General features: G+C 42.7%; 3 protein-coding genes across 8 annotated transcripts in view; 1 reads left to right on the plus strand and 2 right to left on the minus strand.

Moving 5' to 3' along the window:
* Positions 1–1,308: 1,308 nt before the first annotated feature.
* Positions 1,309–12,610, minus strand: arl6ip1 (ARL6 interacting reticulophagy regulator 1). The gene is made up of 6 exons (XM_083779665.1): positions 12,409–12,610; positions 10,158–10,291; positions 8,674–8,793; positions 6,982–7,099; positions 4,734–4,818; positions 1,309–2,708 (listed from the first exon to the last, which is right to left on the minus strand). The coding sequence occupies exons 1-6, from the start codon at positions 12,460–12,462 to the stop codon at positions 2,590–2,592; spliced, it is 630 nt and encodes a 209-aa protein (XP_083635791.1). The 5' UTR covers positions 12,463–12,610; the 3' UTR covers positions 1,309–2,589.
* A 2,600-nt stretch (positions 12,611–15,210) lies between these two features.
* Positions 15,211–18,354, minus strand: LOC310869065 (heat shock 70 kDa protein 1). 2 transcript variants are annotated; one of them, XM_083779644.1, is made up of 2 exons: positions 18,156–18,354; positions 15,211–17,363 (listed from the first exon to the last, which is right to left on the minus strand). In XM_083779644.1, the coding sequence occupies exon 2, from the start codon at positions 17,348–17,350 to the stop codon at positions 15,431–15,433; it is 1,920 nt and encodes a 639-aa protein (XP_083635770.1). In that variant the 5' UTR covers positions 17,351–17,363; positions 18,156–18,354; the 3' UTR covers positions 15,211–15,430. The 2 variants fall into 2 exon arrangements, with proteins under 2 accessions (XP_083635770.1, XP_083635771.1); XM_083779645.1 differs by lacking the exon at positions 18,156–18,354 and adding an exon at positions 17,828–17,845.
* A 1,445-nt stretch (positions 18,355–19,799) lies between these two features.
* The window catches only part of LOC310869073 (Na(+)/H(+) exchange regulatory cofactor NHE-RF2), a 58,333-nt gene continuing 55,635 nt past the window's right edge, over positions 19,800–22,497 (plus strand). For 4 of the 5 annotated variants that reach the window (XR_014570124.1, XR_014570125.1, XR_014570126.1 and 1 more), the window contains exon 1: positions 19,801–20,647. Coding sequence is in view for 2 of the 5 variants with exons in the window: in XM_083779657.1 (XP_083635783.1) it covers positions 20,441–20,647 (207 nt within the window). In the remaining 3 variants the exon portion in view is untranslated. Of the gene's footprint in view, positions 20,648–22,497 lie in introns of all 5 variants that reach the window. The other variant, XM_083779658.1, reaches the window with a different exon arrangement.

A 22,497-nucleotide genomic window follows, 5' to 3' on the forward strand; every position in this document is an offset into this window, starting at 1 on the left:
TCTAAAAAACCCCAATAATCAAAATGTACCACTCAAAAATTACATAAGCCACCACAATTTGATGGATATATAGGCCCCCTGAAAAGTAGGCGTGGCCAATTTAATGACCAGGAGTAATTCTTTACTAAAAACTCTGATGGATTCAGGAACCCCAAAACTCTAGAGGGATACTGTATATTTAGAAATAATCCAATGGGGGTCTTTGGCCTAATGCATATAAAACTGGATAATCAAAATTAAAATGTTTTAGAGTTCCTTACCACCAAACCCATAAATTCTCTACACCAAATACCTTTACCAAAAACAGCTTGTAGGGCCCGGACAGTTAGCTCAACCGTCTGAGCTGCTGAGCCAGCCTGACAGTGTGCCGCAGGCTCAACTCCCGATCCCAACGGCCCTTGCCACGTGTCTTCCCCCTCATCTCTCTCCCCATTTCCTGTCAATCTACTTTCAACCTATCAATAAAGGCATAAAAAGCCCCAAAATATAATTATATAGGGCCACTAGGTTCATGTTTTTGTGTGTGTGTGTGTGTGTGTTGTGGGCTACAGGTGAGCAGAAGTCAAATGAAGCTGGTCCACAGGATCCAAGGAGGCAGTCGGGGGACAGGGTGCTATGGGCCACACGACGCAGGGAGACTGACTGCTGTGCTCTCAGACTGTACTAGCTAGCTACACAACATACTGTACAGTACTGTCATCTGCAATCACATCTACAGCAGGCCATAAACCAGTGGTTCTCAAACCTTTTCATCTCAAGGTCCCCCAAATTGATTGGCCGCCCCGTATGATGCCCAAAATAGGTTGAAAATGGTTAATGGTTAAAGGTATACGTATGTCTGGCAGATGACACCAGAGTACAGGGAATGCATGGTATGCTACCAGACAGACTTCTCATTGACGGCATCAAATAAATCTGGGGAGGTGCCCTGCAGGCAAATGGTTGTGTGCTATGAACCTTGTTGGAGATATGAGCTTCATACTTGACATAACTCCAAGGGAGTGCAAGAGATTCCAGAGCTCTCAAGTATGGGAATGAAAATGTTCCTATACTTTACATCTGCACGGCTGTCTGAGCAATCACACAGGCGCAGAAAGATATCACGTGGCTTAGGTGCTACATTACAACATTCAAGTTTGTCAAGTTCATCTTAGAACTTCCACGGTACTAACTTGAATGTTGTAATGTAGCACCTCAACCACCTTTGCTGGAAACGTCGACAAAAGTGAGACTTCCAGGGGACTTCCCCCCCCCCCCCCCCCAGGAACCTTGCCCCAAGAAAAGAAAAATACCCCAAACTGGTCCAACTTAATTTAAATCAGACTTTTATTTATTCTTTTTACAGACCTCCATTGGGGAGGATAAATTCAGGACAGGGGTCAAACAGACTAAAGAGGGGACAGAATAAGACATCACAGTAGATGGGAGACAGCAGGGTAGACATATATAATAAAGGGACAGGCCTATTTACAGACAGGCACCCCAGACGATAAACAAAAAGTGTATTGTGGGGGTAGGAGCAAGAGCTACAGGGACCGGCAATGCTCAGCCTAGCAACAGCAGGCTTGCTTCTAAAGAGACGGCTCTGTTCTCTTTCCAAACATGTACACAAACACACAGCACAGCGTACACTGACAAAATCCTGAGGGTTAATTTAACCCAGAAAGTGTACAAAAAGAAAACAGATGTACCCGTCCAAGTATCTGGTTCCATTTGTACACTCAGTGTCACATGAGTTAAATTAAAAGGATTTCCTGTGGAGGCCTCCAGTTTCATTCAATACTCCATTTAAATACATCTAAAGCAAAGAGTAGTGACTAAACGAAAAAAGTAAACAATTTCTCCTGTGACATCTTGCCTGTGAGCGATCTATGTGTGGCTGAAAGAATTGATGCTACAATGCCAGAGAAAAACTAAACACTCAGTAGTCGCCAATTCTGTGGAAAATAAATAGGGAATGGCTTTAACAAGCTTTACTGGCATCTTAATTGTTTTCATTAAACTAAGAAACAATAGGAGGCGTGTGTATGAGTGAATTATGGTGATGAACATTTCAGTGCACAGAACATGTTTAATTAACCACCTAAGCCCTAATACTAATTCTAAGCTCACAATGAGCTTGTATATCTGCCATTTGGTTCATGGTGAAGGAAAAGCAACAATCAGAATCCATGTGGTGACTGCATGCACTTAAATGAATAACAAAAACACAATAGAAAAAAAATTAATAATAATCCCACTATTTGACTGGGCCTGAAATGTCGGGAGGGAAGGAGCGATGACACGTTCTTCCACGTGTGACAAATTGGTCTTATCTCTGTGACAGAGAGAGAGAAATTGAGGGAGCCCAGGGTGCTTATTTATTTTCTTCTCTCTTCCCAGTCGCTCTACTGGTTTCTTCTCTTGTAAATACATTTCCATCTTCAACTTTGTTCCACAGTCCGTCTTTCAGAGTCGCTCTCGCCTCTCGTAAAACCTCCAGTGTTAATTTAACTCAGAGTGTGCAAATGGACCCAATAGGTCCATTTGGTTGCACGCTCTACAAGTTAAATGAACATTGAGGATTGCACTTTGCAGTGCTTTCCATTCCTACTCATTCTTCTTCTCCTTCTGTTTCAGCAGTTTGTTGATCTCCCTCTTGGCCATACCAGCGTACTTGGTGATGATACCATGCTGGTTGAGGCCAGGAAGAAGCAGCAGGAAGCTCACTGCAGGGGGCAGAAAAAGAAAAGTGTTCCTGACAATGTTTTCCTGTACCTTTGGTTACATTATAATTATGTATATTGTCAGTCAGTGTTACAAACCGATAGATTAAGGGAAATGTTGGAGGAATTTCAAACTAAATCCCATTGTTATTATGAGAAGATAAATAATATACTATAACATGGCTAAAGAAATACCCTCCCTATGTTCTATGCATTTTCCACTAAACATTTACATTGCCAACATACCAAACGTGTTTCACATCAGAGCGTCAGGAGAAGTTTCCCTTTAACAATAATAGATTACCTTTTCTATGCACTACGTGCTTACTCAAAGCTCTTTGCAATGGTCCATCCATTCATACATTGGGCGGTGAAGCGGCGAACAGTCAACGCCAGCATCCTCACTTCCCACATTCACACACCAATGGCGACGACCACTGGAGGCAAGGTGGGGTTCAGTGTCTTGCCTAAGGACACTTCGACATGTGGACAGGAGGACCCGGGATTCGAACCACCAACCGACGGATCATTGGACGACCTGCTCTACCTCCTGAGCCACACAATGAGTATTGCACTGTGCATAATGGTGGAAATGTATTTAATTGGAAAACCTACCCAAGCTTAAAATAATACATTTGGGGAATTAATTACAAGAACACACAAGTTACTGGCATGACTCGAGTCTAGGAGAAAAATTCAGACCGATGCGAAATCGCATGCTTAATTTATGCTCCATCATACAATGGCGTTGCACTCAGAAAAGAGTAGATCTAAAACTCAACACGTCACATAAGCAATGAGTTGTGAGCTTGCAGATCAGATTTTCGTGCGTGACGAGTATCATACAATGACAAACAAATACTCTAGCTTAAAATGGTTTCATCGCGACCATTTCATAACAGTCGATGTCCCAAAACAGGAATACATGAAAGGTCACATTTCACTGAATGCTTCAGAACAAAGGATTTCGCCATGATTTGTACCCCGTCATCCATTGCTGTGGTGAAGGGGTGACGTGAGGGATGGGAACAGACATGTCAGTCTCACCCTGTTGACAACTCATCTTCCAAGAATGATGATTCACTAACACTCTCTAAGGGATAATTATACATCTATAGGGTTGATACTATGCGTGTGTGTGTGTGTAACATTTTGGCAACTTTTATTTTTATTCCAGCAGTAGGCGAATTGTTTTGCCTGTGTTTCACGAGTGTGCGTTAGAAGACAGACTTCTACTGTAGTGCTGAATCAGACTAAGAGGAAGTAACATGTTAGTACGTTGCATCAGAGCAGTCATGCAACGCACACAAATGTCTTCAAAGCACGAAGACAAAAAAAAAGCCAACGAAATATGTCTATGATCAGAGAGAGGTATCTTGTATTATACTGTGTATATAGTACACAAAAGCTTGATTCACATGTGAATGTTGATCCAAACCTACTGAAGACAATGGTCTCTACCTTACAGCATGGTGAGAATTGCATCACGGTGCCAACTAGAGTGTACAATTTCACAGTGCAGATGACTTGCCAGCTGCTGGTAAAGGGTCCATTTAGTTATTTTGTACGCTTTCAGAGTTAAATTAGACTGAGGATGGTGTGATTGGCAGAATTGGTTTCTCGCTGGCAAACAAGATGCTCCAGATTACAGATTTTAGACGATGCTCAGCTACCATCAAGATGGATACTTTTAATAAAATACAATTTAAATTAGATCACAGCTGTTGCTCCTGGGCCAGACGCAGCCAACGGGGCTGCTAATTTGTCCGGCATGCTCTAGTCTAGGGCAACAGGCGTGTGTTTCTAAACAGGAAGCTGGTGTTGTTTAGACAAACAGCCACCACTTCCCGTTTCCTAGCATCTTAATCATTAAAGAAATGTCATTCCTCTGCTTGCCCTAAGGCAAGCAGAGGATAGAGTATCACTGATGAGGTTTCCGTAAAACCCATTGGTTAACAAAGTTACAAAATTACGAAAACAAATTGCTGTGTGTGTGTGTGTGTGTGTGTGTGTGTGTTTTGTACTCACCAATCAGGTAGGTGAGAAACAGGTTGTGGACCTGCTGTCCAATCCAGGCCACCGCCAGCAGACTGCTGATCACCGAGGCAAAGTACTGCAGATAGAACACAGGACAGGGAGGGTCCACAAGAGACGACACTGATAAGGACCTTCACAGTACAAACTGTTCCACAGCCACACTACACACTGCAGTAAAACCTGCAGTGTTATTTAAACTCCGAAGAGTGCACAAATTGAACCAAATTGACCATGCCGGCAGGTCCATGTAAGCACTCTCGAGTTACATCAACATGGAGGATTTTTTTTTACTCCCATTTGCCACAGGCTGCATAGCCTGCATAGGTCTATGTCGCAGCTTCACAGGCCCACTTTTGGGTCAGACCCACTGCCTCAGAAATGCTGTGTGTGGGTGCAGTGATTCTCAACCATTTTTATTTCAGGGACCCCCAGTTTGACCTGCATTAGTTTATTATTTTATATTGTAAAATCTAAGTTAATTTAACTCAGAGTGTACCCTAACCCAGTGGTTCCCAAACTGTGGTGCGTGAACCCCTTGTGGTGCGTGAACATCCTCTAGGGGGTGCGTGACATGAAAAGGGTAATGGCAGATTTATGGTATTATTTAACACAAACGGCAATATCCAGTAAAACACTGTTGTAAGCCGATGTATAGAGCAACTGTGGGAGTATACAGCAGCTGCATGTCTCTCAACACATTGTGATTTTTTGCCATAATCATATATATATATATATATATATTTTTAAATCACACCTGTGTGACGTGAGTGGTGCACCACAGGAACACACTCAGGGTGCCCCCACGATTCCGGCGAGGCGCCCCACATCCGAAACGGTTGAGAAATGACAGTTACCGTGTGGGGGTCCCTCTACTGTACTGTATGCAGGGTTTAAAGCTAAAATAAATCCTAAACCTGAAAATAATTTTTTTGCAAATCTGCACTGATCTCATTAAATGACCTATATGAAATCCTCAGGACTGAAATCCGTAACCCAGGACTGAGAACTTTAAGCCCTGTGTACTGTACTGGCACACCAGAAATCATACAGTTAATATGTGTGTGTGTGTGTGTGTGTTAGGTTGCACCCAGGTGGTGAAAAACAAGTTGCAGTCCGCAACTTTTATGTCCTACCCAGGATCCGGACAGGGATCTAGCCCTCTCATGCAAGAGCAACTCCCACTATTCCAGAGGAGATAGTCTTATGAACTTCAGGCAGTACTACATGTCTACCAGTAGGTAGGTATCCTACTATCAATGGAACAGCAACCCTCCAAACACTGAAAATTGTATTCATTAAAATAAGTTCCAGATTGGAGCTTTAAACCTTACACAGAGCTGCCAACCTGCACACATTTTGTGTACCAACCACGCAATTCTAGGCATATAGACACCTAGAATTGCGTGGTTGGTACACAAAATGTGTGCAGGTTGGCAGCTCTGCTTACATGAGCGGAGTCCATGCCTGGCTGTGTCCTTGCCAAACGTCTGACAAAGCCCTCATTGACCGTGCAAATTAATTATGTGCGTGTCTATCATCATCAAAGACAAGCCTGCAAGTGCCTTTATGAGCCGTTAGGCGGCACAAAGCCAAGTTAATGGCCTACTAAAGTGGGGCAGCAGAATCATATCAGCTGACTGGGGACACATTTATCTGTAGCCTAGAGAAAGAGCATTCTCTCCTCATGACACAAATCTAATGAACAACCACTGGCACTACTAATTTACCTCAAGAAGTATTGTTTATTGAATATGTAGTATATTATGCATAGTTTATTTTTGGCAGTAGTGTAAAGGTGATGGATTTGTGGGTCAGTTAAATATATATTTAAAAGTCACACCCGTGTGAAGTGAGGGACGCTCTTATCATCGTACATCATCTTGCATCATCTCATACTGGCCACAACTTTACGTTTCTCGTTTCATTGGCAAATATTGACGTTTGGGGACAAGCTTTGGCAGACATTTGACCTAAATTCTCCTTTCATTGTCAATGGGAATTGTCAATTGTGCTGGAGGAATAGCCGATTTGCTCGTATACATAAGACACATTTTCTGGCCAATGACAATTTGTGTCCTCAACTTCGTCTACAAGGTTTGTGTTTACACAAACACTCAAAACTGGCCATTCTTTATCAATGGCATTTAATGTTTGTTTAAGGACAATGTTTGTGTTTACACACACCCTCAAAGCTGGAAATAGGAGGAGCTAGTGCCCCTCAAAAAATCTAATGGAATACCATCTTAGGTTTCTCCTCTTTGAGGGTAAAAAGACGTGTCCACCAGCCAAACACACGGCGCTGGGTCTTCACGAGGTTGCCACAGATCTCATGGAAGCGTTGCTGTTGCTCTGAGGTCCTGGAGGGGAAGGAGGGGAGAATTATTTTTATAACAATTGGTGCATTGATTGATTCAGGAGCACAAAGAACAGTAAGCAAGCTGGAAAGCAACAAACTGCAACGTTTAAGAGATTTTTTACTGTCGACTGTGTCGAGCCCAAAAAAAAAACCGAATTGGTGCTTTGTCTATTTAACACAACAGTATACGGTACTGTCTGCTCATGCTTGGCACAGAGTTTTCTGTAGGGAATTGGCATTAATCATCAAATTTCAAACTGCCACTCAGTGTGTACAAAACACCAAGTGAAGACAAACTAGGCCACAGTGACTAATGATGAATAAGCAAACCAGTTGTGCATGATGCAAGCACATCGATACAGGAGCCAAGATTATTAGATACATCATTGTTCTCAACGAGAAACATCAGTCTCACAATCTGTACAGTGCAGTTGCCTCAGTAAGGACACGATTACCACACACCCATATACATTGAAACGGTGCTATATAGTGCTGACGGGGAGTAAAGCAAACCGCTTCAGAGGCGTGTGCAGGGGGGTATCTTTCAGAACGTGCTGTTCTCTTTGGCTTAACCATCACCCCCTATTTCAAGCCATGGGACTTGTTCCCATTAGCGGCCCTGAAAGGACATCAAGACCAGATACCCAAATAGCCTCTCTCTCTCACACAGACACACACTGCTTTTACTTTCCTCCCAATCACTGGCCTTGTGAGGATCCAGGTTAAGCGAGGACCCAGCCAGCACTTTCTGCAGGACACATCTGCGTTGCGAGCAGACTGCATGGATCAATAGCCACACCCTTACTGGCTCAACTAAGAATAGACTTGCCGCATTCAAATGCCAGGTGCAATCTTAGCACATAACAGACAGGACTACATTGTCGTGTCCACGATGTCCAGTTTGTTCACCCGCCCACTAAAGCTCTTTTCCCGCCTTTAAACAACATTTTCAGCGATGCCTTCCCATGCCATGGCAATATCTTAATCTAGATAAATCCTGACCACCACCATGAACTATTTAACTAAACTGTTAAGGCACACGCGTTGCCATTTACAAAACAATATTCTTGCAGGGAAGGCCAAATGTATGGAAGGTGCTGCAAACAGGAGAAAGAGAAAAAAAAGGCAGATGAGTCACGCTCTGCTGATGTAACGTTACAGTCAGCACTGTCACAGTCATGGCCAGACACCCAACACGCAGCACCTGGAGACTGTCACTCAATCCTGCTCCAAATGTCTTCTACAAGAGGAGGCAACACGAGAACTGCCTGGAGCACCTTATGGCTGTGAAGTGTGTACACCAACAGGACACGTAGTGCTAGCCCCGGGTGTCAACTTTATAAATTGTCAGAAATATAGATTACTAAATATGATAACTATGGTAACCAACTAACTCCTGATATACCATATTTCATCGTGACACATTTGTGAGCTTGTAGATAGCCAGGGACATCAGGATGGAAGACGTTACAAATTGGGCCGATATACTGATGTTGTCAAATAATGACCGATAAATCGGGGTTGGGCTCCGACTTGACAGCGATTCAACTCTTTATTTAGAAGACAGCGTCTCACCACTTGTTGTCGCCGAAGATCCGCGGGGCAAGCGTGGGCACCAGGTAGTCAGACAGACACAGCAGCATGACTGTGCAGGAGAGTCCAGTCAGCACAGAGGGGTCCAGGTAGTAAATCATCCTGTCAGGATAGAGAGAGAGACACGTTTAACAATCCAGTATGTGATTCTCAACATGATCCCCCATTCAATATGCTTTAAGCCACAGATCACCATTGATTAACTTAACACTCATTTTTATCTCCGTGTCCCCTGTATCAATTTAACTTATTTTGGTTCCTAACCATCAATCATTCAGTTGGGGAGTGGGCCCCTCTGGAACTACTTCGCAAAGGACCTGGTAAGTGGTAACACCATAATGAGAACCAGTGCAGTATATCCCAGCCAGTTATCACATTTCACTATTATTATCTTTTGTCAATTTAAACACAGTAGTGTAGACTTTTCGTAAATTAAGTAATGCAGATGTTTAACAATTTAACTCCTACTTTAAGCATAAAATTAAACCAAATGGACCTGTAAGGGTCCATTTGGTTTCAGTTTACACTCTCAAGAGTTAAAGATCTAATAAGGGTCCATTTGGTTACACCTCTCCATCACTTAGCTGGGGACCACCTGGAACCCCATCAAGGACCACTGGTTGAAAACCACTGCATTAGAAGAAGGCTGGCACTTGCACAAGAGTATTTTGTTGTACAATGATTACATTATCTTCCAAAACAGCTTAGGGCACTTCTCACTGCATACAGACAGAGCTCAACACCACTCTACTGGCTTTGGTACAACATGCTTTCTTTTCCACTTCAGAATCAGATAATGTAGCCAACCCTCTGCGTAGTGAGGGCACTAAAGAACAATGCCATATTGCCTGGAAACAAATCTTTATTGCACCAGTACCGTCCATCAAAAACAGCCTCTGGGTTCTGATATAATTTTTGTCCAGAAACAGCCCACGGAATTTGTCACCAACTATCACAAATGAAAGAGTCCCATCTGTTTTTGAGGGGTACTAGGCCCTCCTATGTACAGGACAATAAAGGGAACACGTCATATTGTCTCTTTATTGTTAATGGCGTTTAATGTTTGTGTTGGAGTTAGACTTTAATATATTAGCTTAACTTATTAATGGAATATTAATCATCTTTAAGCAAAAAAAGGCAAAAAAAAAGCATACAGGTGGCAATTTAAATGAAAGTGCATAATAATAATAATAATAATGCATAAACATTTTCTTTCGTGTTGATACGATAGCTTTTAACCATTTTGTTTAGTACACTACATGCAGACCTGACCTGACCACATAGCAGCTGATGTGGCCATGCCAAATATGTGCCTAGTGATGTAATCTGGGTTAACAAACTGTAAAACATGGGTCCCCTAAAAACAAACACCATTGTATGCTCCTCCCGTCAGTGTGTCCCCAGGCATTAAAAAAAAGCAACCATCCAGATGGCATCATCATCCAAGTTCAAAAACAGACACTCACATGAAGAGCAGAGTGGTGGCACCCATCAACGCCCCAGGGAACCAGGGCCTCTCCCAGCGCAGCACCTGGTCCCCAGCCAGGATCACCTCTCCCCAACCCTGCAGCTGCTCTTCCAGCTGGGCCGTTTCCTGTGCCTAGACACCCAAAACACACACGAAAAACTCATAAGCACAGGTGGACAGGCCTGCACTCAGGCCCACAGAGCGGCTGGGAAACTGAAGCCACCCTGCCCTACTGGCCAAAGCTGGAACTGAAGGCGGGTGAAATGCATGCACGAGCAAAGGAGCACGGGTTTAACAGGGCGCTCGCGGCTTGTTCATGAATAAATTCAGGCACGTTCATGGAGTTACCACTTCCGCATTTTGGGCACAAAAAGCAGAAGCAGAACGTTCTTCCGGGGGCTTCAGACGCCAGTGAGCAACTTCCAACTTGAAATGAACAGCTGGGGGGGGGGGGGGGGGGGGCTCTAATTCTACTAGTCCTCTCTATGGCTGTACTCATTTTGAAGAGAATCATGTACTACAGAATAAATACTACTAGGACTATGGTAGCCTTGTTCGTTACATCTGATAATGAGCCACAATACCATGTCATCCATGAAAATAATTGCGACTCAGCCAAAATGATGACTGAAGCTCAGGCGTGTAGTAGGATAGCTTTCTGTAGGCCACTGGTTATCAAAGTGGGGTCCGGGGTCCCCAGGACATTTTGTTAAAATTGCACCATTATCAGTTTAACACTATACCACTGTTATTTGAGAATAGCCGATCTACAAGCCCACAACGCGTTGGTGATGCAATTCATGCAAAGCGTTAAAATTGCACCCCATCTAACAAAACATTTTCAGATGAGGGCCAAATATAAATTTGGGGGTGACGGGTCCCTGACATGGAAACATTTAAAGGCCTATTCATTCAACAGGCACCACTTGTTAAAAGACCACTTCACCACTTTAACGTATCTTCATATAATAGGTCCTCACTAATAATCATGATAAAATGGCACAATTTCCTTCTACTCAGTCTGTGTCTCATAGGAGGGCTGTGGGCAGTTTAGTAAGCGTCTTCCAGTGACATCATTAGGCAGAATCTTTTTTTAAACAAAACATTTTTTTTTTAGATTTTCATTATCGTGAGAACGATGGCTTCCATTTTCACATTGCAACTTTTCAGGACTAGAAAGCCTGCAGTTTCTATTAGCTTGTATTCCACATTGATGATGTCATTGGAACAGGACCGTAATATTTGAAGGGTAAAGGACAGACCGCACAAATACAACTAGTTGCAACAAGTTTCATTGGTGGGGACTGGCCTTAAGAGTGATGTCGCCACTTGCCATTTCATGCTGTTCTCTGCAACATTGTGACCTTTTACACTTCCCTACTTAAGGTCTTGGAGAGGAATCTGAGCTCTAGTTTAAGTTACCCGATTAAAACCAAAGATTTCGGATTAGATTGAATTAGTTATAGTCATCATTGCATAACAACAAAACTTAGTTTGGCATCAATCCACTACAATTAGCAGCAAAAGTGCAAAATAAATAGGTGTGCAACTGTGCACACAATCACAAATATACACATTAAATATAAAAGGAAACGGGCAAGAGTCAAGACAAGTACAGCTTCCATCCACTCAAAACAAACACAAAAACATCTTTCATCTTTGTATTTGGGATGGCGGTAATACGGTACAAAATATATACTAGCCTAAGATTTAAACTATGGTAGATAATCTTAGGCTAGCCTAGATTTATACTGGGTTCCGAGAGGGGCTACCCCGGCCCGCACCCGCCTGTATTCTCCCCTTCTGAAGAACTTGAATTCCACCACTTCTTTACACAGACAAATAACCTGCAGGGATGCTGCAATAATCAATAAACAATTCTAATAAAATAAAATGGTAATACCTAGATGTAGACCATTAAGAAATACGTAGCAGTAGGCTAATGTAATATATGCATACAAACCCAGGGTCAGGTATTACACAAGGATGAGACTGAAGAGAGAGCGATCAGCTACATATTAACCAGCGCTAATATGAATTGCTCGTACAAGACTGATATACAAGCCAACAACGAGTCGCAGCTTGTAGATCAGTTATTTTCGGGAAGCGACACCGTCGTACTACTGTCGACTCTACTGGGTATATAAAAAGAGGCTTTAATCCTCATTAGGGCCGAGGACAGGCCAGAGCTAGGGCTAACATGCTAACGTTAAAGTTCACCTGTTTGCTAGCATCAGAGAAATACTCACAAGTAGATTGGCGCTTTTGTTGTCTACAACAGCGGTCACAGATCCCTCAGCCATAATTAGAACGCTGTTTGTTGTCTGTATCTATTCAGAATGGTGATGATTATTATTATTATTTAAAATAAGAAACGACCCAGAAGCACAGTCAGCAGCAGCCACACACCTCCTCCTTCTTCCTTCCTTCGGCGTCACTAACGGTTGGTCGGGGTGTTTTTTTTTTTTATCTCAAAATTTGCGTCAAAACTCCCAGACGGAATTATGGGTAGTGTAGGCCCAGTTCCTTTCGTAGATTGAAATCAACTGGTCAACTTCAAGTCAAGACTCAAGTGACCTACTTTAATGAAATACAAAGTACTGTGTAAAATGAAGAAGAAAACACGTATATAAAGTTCATATGATTTCAAACGGTTAGAAATCAAAAGAAAAAGAATATGATATTGTAAAATGTGAAATCCTCAGATCCTCAGAATGGATGAATGAGAACACCTGGTGGTTGTTTCTAGTTACTGCATTATGTCACAAAAGGATAGTTGATTAGCTGACTTCCATAATTATAATATAATGGAAGTCAGCTAATCAACTATCATATTATACATATTATGATGTTACTTTCCTGACATGACACCTGTCTATATATATATTATATTTTTTTGCTTAAACTGCAAAAGAAAATGATAGTTAGCATAATTATGATGCTGAATAATAACCCACCTTTTGAATAGTAGCATTTAACAAAATGAGTGAAAGAGTTGAACCAGGTAAAAAGAGATGGTCATACCAATGGGAGGTGTGGCGTGGTGCGTGGTAAAAGGTCAAATTGCGTGACTCTTAAGCATGAGACTTAGCAGCCCAGTGCCTCTGTTAAGGCCAGGTGCTGGACATCAAGACAAGAATCATGGAGAAAAAGGTAAAACATTCGCACACTGGTTTAAAGCTCCCAAAACGTATATTATTTAAGCGCAACGTTTCTATGAGGACGAAACGTACCATTAAATAAAATAGGTTTTGGGGAGCTTTAAACCAGTGTGCAGATGTTTTAACCCTCTCCATAAAACCAACGATATGAATGTCTCATCATGCTCTTAATCTGATCAACAACGACTTATTTGTCCCATATAGTGTATATGTATTTGAGAGTATAGTATATATTTGTTTGAGAGGCATAGCAGACAGAGCAGGCAGAGCAGACAGCAGGCAGAGCAGAGCTTTCGCTTGGAAAGGAGCCAGCTAAGCTTAGTGGTTCGAGCATCTGGTTAGGATGCCTCTCGAGCGTCTCCCTATAGGGAGGTCCTCGATGCACAGTCTGCTGGAAGAAGACCCTGAGGCAGACCCTCTATGCTGGACTATCTCCAATATCTGCCGGGACCACCTCGGTTACTAATGTTGCTCTGGAGAGGAAAGTCTGGAGCTCTCTGCATGGTGGAGCTGTTGCCCCGGGACCCGACTACGGATACGCGATTGAAGATGGATGGATGGAGGCAGAGCAGACATTATATCATAGTCATAGACTCATACACATACACAGCACACAAACACAATTTAAGTTAAGTTAAGAGCCTTTGCTGTTGTGTGTTGACAAATCATTATTTTGTATCTAGAGTAGACCACATTCCTGTCTGAGCTGTGGGCCAGGACACTTTAGACTAGAGAATGTTAATGGACTTTTCCCAGACAGCACTTGCCACTTAAACATCACAGTTGAACTGACACTTTGATATGATTACTTTCACTATACAGTAAAACCATCTGTGCAAATGTAACACATTTGGAACCTTGGTGCTTCCACAGAACCGACAGCCATTGTTTGGTTCCAGTTCCAAACCAACTTTTAAGGTTCTGAACCAACTCATGTTCAGTGGAAACACTCTGAACTGGTTAAATAAGCGGCCGTGGGAAAAAATAACCAAACCGGTTCAACCCCAGTGGAAAAGGGGCCTGAGAGTACACATGGAAACATTAAAACTGTGTAGTCTCCCCAGTCTTACATAAACTCACGTTGCCAAAACATTGCAAGTAAAATCCTCAGGGTCAATTTAATAGACAGTGTAATGGACCAGTTTGAATGAATGAAGACATGGTATTGTACTGGTCTTGTATATTATAAGTTAATTGTTGTGGGTATATATCTAGCCTATAGACCGATTCACAGAGGGTTTCCTGGGTGCGGCCATTACTGAGGTGTACCATTGAGTGCAGCAGCACTGATTAGCTACACCTGGCCTACGGAGCACCTGCTCCATGGATTACACCTCAGTAATGGCCGCGCCCAGGGCACCCCTCTGTGAATCGGTCTATACTAGATCTTCTCTCCCCACCTGGTTACTTAGTTCAAGGTGCCACTTCTGAACTAGAAATACTGCATCACAGTTGTATGACTGTCAACCAGTGTTGATACTTTGATAATAACATGCATCTATATCAGAGGCAGAGCCTAAGGAAATCGACATCAGAAATACAGATGTGGGGGAATTTAAACTGGGATATTTGCAGACTTCTCTTGAATGGAAAAGGATGGAAAGTTTGTTTATGTAACACAGTTTCTGTCAGTACGCTTAAGATGTTGGAATGAAGTCTGCTAGAGTCACTCTTCATCTTGTGGTCATCACATTCAGTGGTGAATTTCAAATGGCAAATGTTAATGTTGAGTTACTCTTGAACTCCTTCAGATGGGTTTCAGATACTTTCCAAATAAAGAAAATGCCATCAATGTTCCTACCTAATTGTAAATGTGAATAACTCAGGACAATTATTATGATGAATGATGATATTTACATATTATTTTATTTAAAATATACAAAGCCACCAGCAATATTCAATTTAACATTTTACTGCAATGTCCAGCACTGCATACTGTAAATAAAATACAAATAAAAGTAATGAATATACAGTGAATGCACTGTACATTATGTACATGATCAACAAAAACACAAATTACCTATAGTCACACATAGATTAAAGTGTAAGTACAGTAAGCATTATCATCTCTTTTTTCTTCCTTTTTTTAAGTCCATAAACAAATATTAAATTAGTCAACCTCCTCAATGGTTGGGCCCTGGGAGTTGCCTTGTGCCTGCTGTCTGCAGCTGCCTGCTGGCATTCCTCCCTGATACAACTTGCTGATGATGGAGCTACACACTTTCTCCAGCTCTTTCTGTTGGTTCTGATATTCCTCTTTATCAGCCAACTGGTTGTTCTCCAGCCAGGCTATGGCCTGATCACACTGCTCAATGACCTTCTTCTGGTCCTCTTCACTGATCTTCCCCTTCACGTTGTCATCTTGTACACTGCTCTTCATGTTGAAGGTGTAGGATTCCAGGGAGTTCTTGGCAGTGATCCTGTCCCTCTGAAGGTCGTCTTCAACTTTGTATTCGTCAGCATCCTGCACCATCCTCTCGATCTCTTCTTTGCTGAGCCGACCCTTATCGTTGGTAATGGTGATTTTGTTCTCTTTGCCTGTGCTTTTATCCACTGCAGACACTTTCAAGATACCATTAGCATCAATGTCAAAGGTGACCTCGATCTGAGGAACCCCTCTAGGAGCAGGTGGGATTCCTGACAGTTCAAACTTGCCCAGCAGATTGTTGTCCTTGGTCATGGCTCTCTCTCCTTCAAACACCTGGATGAGGACCCCAGGCTGGTTGTCAGAGTAAGTGCTGAAGGTCTGGGTTTGTTTAGTGGGGATGGTAGTGTTCCGTTTAATGAGGGCTGTCATAACTCCTCCAGCTGTCTCAAGGCCCAGAGAGAGAGGTGCCACATCCAGCAGCAGCAGGTCTTGAACGTTTCCTGATGTATCACCTGACAGAATGGCAGCCTGGACAGCAGCTCCATAAGCCACGGCCTCATCTGGGTTGATACTCTTGTTTAGCTCCCTGCCGTTGAAGAAATCCTGCAGGAGTTTCTGGATTTTGGGGATTCTGGTGGAGCCTCCAACCAGGACAATGTCGTTAATGTGCGCCTTGTCCATCTTGGCATCGCTAAGGGCTTTTTCCACAGGCTCTAATGTTCCCCTGAAGAGGTCAGAGCACATCTCCTCAAAGCGAGCCCTGGTGATGGAGGTGTAGAAGTCAATGCCCTCAAAAAGAGAGTCAATTTCAATGTTAGCCTGAGTGCTGGAGGACAGGGTTCTCTTAGCTCTCTCACAAGCTGTGCGCAACCTCCTCAGAGATCTCTTGTTTTGGCTGATGTCCTTCTTGCATTTCCTCTTAAACTCCTCCACAAAGTGGTTGACCATGCGATTGTCAAAGTCCTCCCCACCCAGGTGAGTGTCTCCAGCTGTAGCCTTCACCTCAAAGATACCGTCCTCGATCGTCAGGATTGACACATCAAAGGTGCCCCCACCCAGGTCAAAGATTAGGACGTTGTGTTCTCCTGACTTGCCTTTGTCTAGTCCGTAGGCGATGGCGGCTGCAGTTGGCTCGTTGACTATTCTCAGTATATTCAGCCCTGCAATGGTGCCAGCATCCTTTGTAGCCTGCCTCTGTGAGTCATTGAAGTAAGCTGGGACTGTGATGACAGCATTGTTCACCTTCTGGCCCAGGTAGGCCTCAGCAATCTCTTTCATCTTTACCAGGACCATGGAGGAGATCTCCTCTGGGTTGAAGCATTTGTTCTCCCCCTTGTATTCCACCTGAACTTTGGGCTTTCCTCCATCACTCACCACCCTAAAGGGCCAGTGCTTCATGTCCGACTGCACCACTGCATCATCAAACTTCCGACCAATCAGTCTCTTGGCATCAAACACAGTGTTGGAGGGGTTCATAGCCACCTGGTTCTTGGCTGCGTCTCCAATGAGTCTCTCAGTGTCAGTGAAAGCCACGTAGCTGGGGGTGGTTCTGTTGCCCTGGTCATTGGCAATGATTTCTACTTTGCCATGCTGGTAAACCCCCACACAGGAATAGGTGGTTCCCAGGTCAATGCCAATAGCAACACCTTTTACTGCAGACATTTTGAATAATTACCTAGAAATAAATGAACAAAGGTACATTTTACAAACATGAAACAATATATGTATAGATTATTATTGAAATTATAATTTATATGTAGCCTAATATAATAAGAAATATAATATAAGTATTAGTTAATTGATTATATTATCTATATCTATTTATATCAAATAATGTAAAATTGAATACACCAATATTATATTTACTTTAGGTTTCAGAATATGACTTGCAACAGTTCCTCCTAATGGCTTCCTGCATTTCATTCACATTGAATAACTGATGATGCATATTTTATCACATGCTGTAATTTAAATTAATTTGTTCGTTTCCTGGAAAAGCATGTACTATAATAGCCTTGAAGTTATTGCACTTTATTCAAATTAATTAAACAACAAACAAACAATTAAACAAATGAATTTACACCTTTAGTTTCCTTCCGCCTGTAAATGTAGCATCAGAAACAAGATAGTGGTACTTACTGTGCTGAGAAGTTTCTGTGTATATTGATTCTATTTGGGTATTTTATAATGTATATGTTTCAGATTATGTCTTACAACAGTTATATTACAATCCTACTCAATGGCTTTCTTGGAATTGAATACACACGGAACTGATGCAGATTTTATCACAATGATATTGTAGCCTTGAGGTTTTACACTTTATTCATATTAATATGATGATAATGTACACTGTACAGTTATACTAACTTATACACCCATATTCCTGAACCTGAACCTGATAAACCTGAACCTGATATTCCGTTGATAGCCTGTAAATTAAAAGTGACCGAAACAGGCTGGTACTTACTGTGCTGAGAAGTTTCTGTGTAAAAGTATTGGCCTACAGTGGTCGCTCCTCGCTGTTCACTTCCTAAGTGCTGTTCCTAAAGTGTTGTGCTCCTCGGATCTGGTGAAGATAATGTCTGTGTGTCTGACGCACTACTCATATATATATTTGTAAAAAGCTTTCTGGATATTTCCACAACTCTGTGGATGTTTCTCGACGTTTCAGACATCATTGACCAATGAGAGCATTCAGCGTACATTTAGCTTCCGGCGTGATGACGTATGTACATAACGTCCGCTCTTTCTCAAAAGTTCCAGAAACATGGAGAACAGTGCTGAAGAACTTAAGAAGTGATACCTGCAAGTATAACAAACAGGATCTTATTCTGACAGGGCATTGGGATTGTTTCCTTTAGTAGGCTATGAATAGGCATACAACTTAACACAATATATGCAGTAGGGCCTATGTGTAGTGTTTTGATTGACCATCAAAGGAATGTCACAATGCAGCCCAATTTGAAATTGTGTTATAGGCCTCCCATTAGTGCATTGTTGTCATTATTATACATTTTATTTTAACACTATGCACAACGATTCTCAATCAATAAAAAGGACGCATGTGATTGTGTTTACGTGTACCACTACATCAATAGATTGTAAAAAGGTTTAATATTAGAAAGTGTTAGCCTGTGGGATGTGTTTAATTAGGCTAGTAAAGCCAGGATGTTAGCAGTCAGATAGGCTTCATTTCATTCAAAAATAGAATAGAATCTTCATCAGATTTTGTTGCTAAATGATGACTCCACACTCTCCTTACCATTTAAAAGGTATTCCCAAGTAAGGTTCTAATCGATATATAGGCGGCGGCCTATATATCTTTGCTGGAATTATTACTGGGGAAAAAATTTCCTTGTGTCTAGATGGAAACCTCCACTCTTCCTTTCTGTTATATAAAAAGAAGAAGAAGGAAACTATCATTTCTGAATGTTTTAGGGTTGGAATAAAATGGGGCCAAAGGGAAATCTATTGATGCAGTCATACACGTATAGAAAAGGTCAAAGCACAATATTATAATCTTTTTACTCTTACAATTTCTCTTGCTATTTATGTTGTAAAGCCATGTATGTACAGCCTATGTTGTTATATGTTAATTTTGTAAAACGTATTTTTAGTTGTGACCATGCAATAACGTAACCATAGCTAATGGAAGTGCATGGCAGGATGTGTACAAATGGGGGATTGTGTACAGTTTAACATGTCTGTCCTTTTTCACTTTGTGCACTGTGGAATAAATTGTTGAGTGGAGTGTGAGTTGCTCAAATGTAATGCGTTATTGGGTTGGGTTGTCCACTCACAGTTAATAGTCTTTGTATTGAGTTGTGCTTGAAATGTACTGTAATTCTGCAAACTGTTAATACATATTTCAATCAATCAATCAAAACTCAATGTAAAATGAAGAATGCATAATAAAAACTTGGTCATAAAAAATAGAGGGTGGCATAACTAAAAATAATAAATAGCCAAAATAGCAGTTCTAGATACCGGTATAACTATTTTCAGTATTATGAAAATATCACACAAAAAATAACTTAAATGCATTTAAGTCACCGTTGATGTATGACCACCTGGGGGCGGTGCTGCAGCTTTTACCAAGCAACTCCCTCGAAGTTGCAGGCAAAAGTCAGGGCTAACTGAGAGGTGGTGCTATTGCGCACAACAGCCAGCGCCAACACCGCTCCGATGCGATGGTAATTTAATCCATATTCCCCAACCGGTTGTAATGGATAAACGTCGTGACCATAGCATATAGCCAGCGCTCTGTTGCCTTTCTCTAGTCCAGTGCACTGTGAGGGGGGTCTCCCGTTGTAAGGATGGGCTGTTGCACGCACTGAGTTCTGCGCGCCCGAGGGATCCGCTTTGGAGAGTCCTCCATACAGAGCAGCACAGCAGAGCACAGCGCTCCATCCAGCTTGGCTACAAACTACAAAGGCACGAGCGCGGAACTTGTTGCTCGTCGTATTTATTTTAAAGGGTTGTTGATTTTTTTTCCTTCCTTCATTAACCTCTGAGCTGGGAGTTACGCTCCTGGAGAATATCTACTGCGTCTGGTTCTATGCGAGTAGTGCGTGTGATCCCGACTTTCATGGGAAAAAAGTGTGCGCACATCGAATCGATATGGTGTTTCCACTGCGTGAAAGTTTAGTGTGCGACCGCCTGTAAAACACTGCATTTGGATTATCATTTTTTTTCTTCCTTTTTTTCCTGCACGGCTGTGGAAAGTTGAACGCAACAACAAGCGTGGATATAATGGCCAGCGTCTTGAAACCGCGGCTTTGTCTCATGACAAAAGGGGACAACGGGTATGGGTTTCACTTGCACGGCGAGAAGGGGAAGAGCGGACAGTATATCCGTAAAGTGGAGCCCGCCAGTCCTGCAGAGGCGGCGGGGCTCCGCGCCGGGGACCGTGTGGTGGAGGTGAACGGGGACAATGTGGAGAAAGAGACGCACCACCAGGTGAGAGCACCGCGTGCGCGTGTATGGCGCGCGCGCGCGTGTGTGTGTAAAAACACACTGAAATGAATACATTAGCACTGGGGATTTTACTGTGTGGTATTAATTAGCATTATCTTCACAACTTTTTGCACCACATCCAACTCTTAAACAAGTGACAACATCAGTACTGCTGCGTGTTTACTGCACATTATGCCAAGTCCAGATCTGCTCATCTGTGCAGTGAAAACAAGCAGACCTTTCTGCAGAAATACTGAAGACAGCAGGTCACTGCTGGTAAATGTCAAAACGTCACCACTCACCGTCGTCACCCCACCTCCATCCCTCATTCAGGGGACTGGGACTCACTCCACTTCACTCAGCAGCATACTATGAGTGTAAAAAATAAAAATGGACCCAAACAGACGGGTCCATCTTGCAATGTGCAAGATTGTTTTCTCACTCAACAGTAAACAAACCAACATGTAGTATAAGTGCATCATAGCATGTATACATTTCGCACATGCACACATGCACATTTCGTAAGTGACAATTTAACGACTTGGCCAAATTGTCAAATAAAAATAGTCATAGAAAACAACCTGTGTCCACCTCATGTCTGTGGTGGTGGTGGTGGGGGTCTTTATCCATTTCCATGGACGCCAGCATCCAGGAGGCTGTGTCTCTTGGCGGGCTGTCAAGTGGACCACAGCAGAATCTGATTAAGGCTTTCCCAGGCTTACGAAAAGAATCAGAAGAATCAGTCACTGTAAAAATCCTTCAGTGTTGTTGACCCGTCCGTTTGGGTCCATTGTTACACTCAGAGTTAAATTAACTGTGTGTGCTTGCAACTTTACTGCATATCATAGCACACAGAATGAGACGTGCAGCCAAAAACTAAGTGCATATTCGTTCTAGTAATTTTTATGTACTTATATTATCATTAGCAACCACTGTGACTGTAGGTAATTTGCAGAGTCCAGCTCGTTTGATTGAAAACATTGACAACCGTAATCCATTAAAACTTCAGAAGTAGAATGCTGGACCTTTCTGTAACTAATGTACCCTACCATTAATCAGCTTCATATGAGGTCAAGTCTCTCCACTGTACAAGTTCCAAATGTCTCTTCTTTCCCCATTGTAACAGACACTGGCTTGCATCCATGCTTACAGGAAGATGGTGACAGACGCTTGAAGTGATTTCAAAAAGTTGTTCTAAAATGTAAAGGATGTCCAAACACACAAAAAAGTCAGCCTCAGACAGAGTTAACAACATCAATCCTATCATCTATATCTGGGGTGAACATTTGGTATAGAGGAAAATCACACCCATGTGAACTGAGTGGTAAAACTCTGTGTGGGGATCCTTGAGGGGTCCCCGGAACTTCCAGACCCACAGGAACGTGCCCAGGGTGCCGGCTCGGTTCCGGCGAGACGCCCTGCGTCCGATACAGTTGAGAAATGATAGAGTTACCGTGTGGGGGTCCCCACGGGGTCCCTCTACTGTACTGTACTGTCACACCCGAAATCACGTAATGGCTGATAAAAATTCAGCTTTCCATCATGCAGCTGTGCAGTGTGAAGCTCAACAGCGCCACTTTTGTCACTATTGGTACTCTAAACAGACATAGGGACGGACAGACAGACAGACAGACAGACAGACAGACATACATTGCTGTTCCTTGGAGTGGCTGCACCACTCAAAAAGGATGCAGGGGGCCTTGTATAGGGCGGCAGGGCCCTTGGGGGCAGGGGGCCTTGTATAGGGCCCTTGTATAGGGCCCTTGTATAGGGCCCTTGGGGGCTCCGGTCAACTAAAGGATGCAGGGGGCCTTGTTTAGGGCCCTTGGGGGCTCCAGTCAAATAAAGGATGC

Source organism: Protomyctophum parallelum (genome assembly GCF_964188405.1).
Source record: "Protomyctophum parallelum genome assembly, chromosome: 13".
NCBI classification, from domain to species: Eukaryota; Metazoa; Chordata; class Actinopteri; order Myctophiformes; family Myctophidae; genus Protomyctophum; species Protomyctophum parallelum.

Bases quoted from the DNA above. Each gene is read 5' to 3' on its own strand.
- arl6ip1 (XM_083779665.1), bottom strand. From the start codon at position 12,462: ATGGCTGAGGGATCTGTGACCGCTGTTGTAGACAACAAAAGCGCCAAT. The intron at 10,292-12,408 runs GTGAGTATTTCT...TTGGGTGTCTAG, and splicing joins ACAAAAGCGCCAATCTACTT to GCACAGGAAACGGCCCAGCT. The intron at 8,794-10,157 runs GTGAGTGTCTGT...CTATCCTGACAG, and splicing joins GCCACCACTCTGCTCTTCAT to GATGATTTACTACCTGGACC.
- LOC310869065 (XM_083779644.1), bottom strand. From the start codon at position 17,350: ATGTCTGCAGTAAAAGGTGTTGCTATTGGCATTGACCTGGGAACCACC.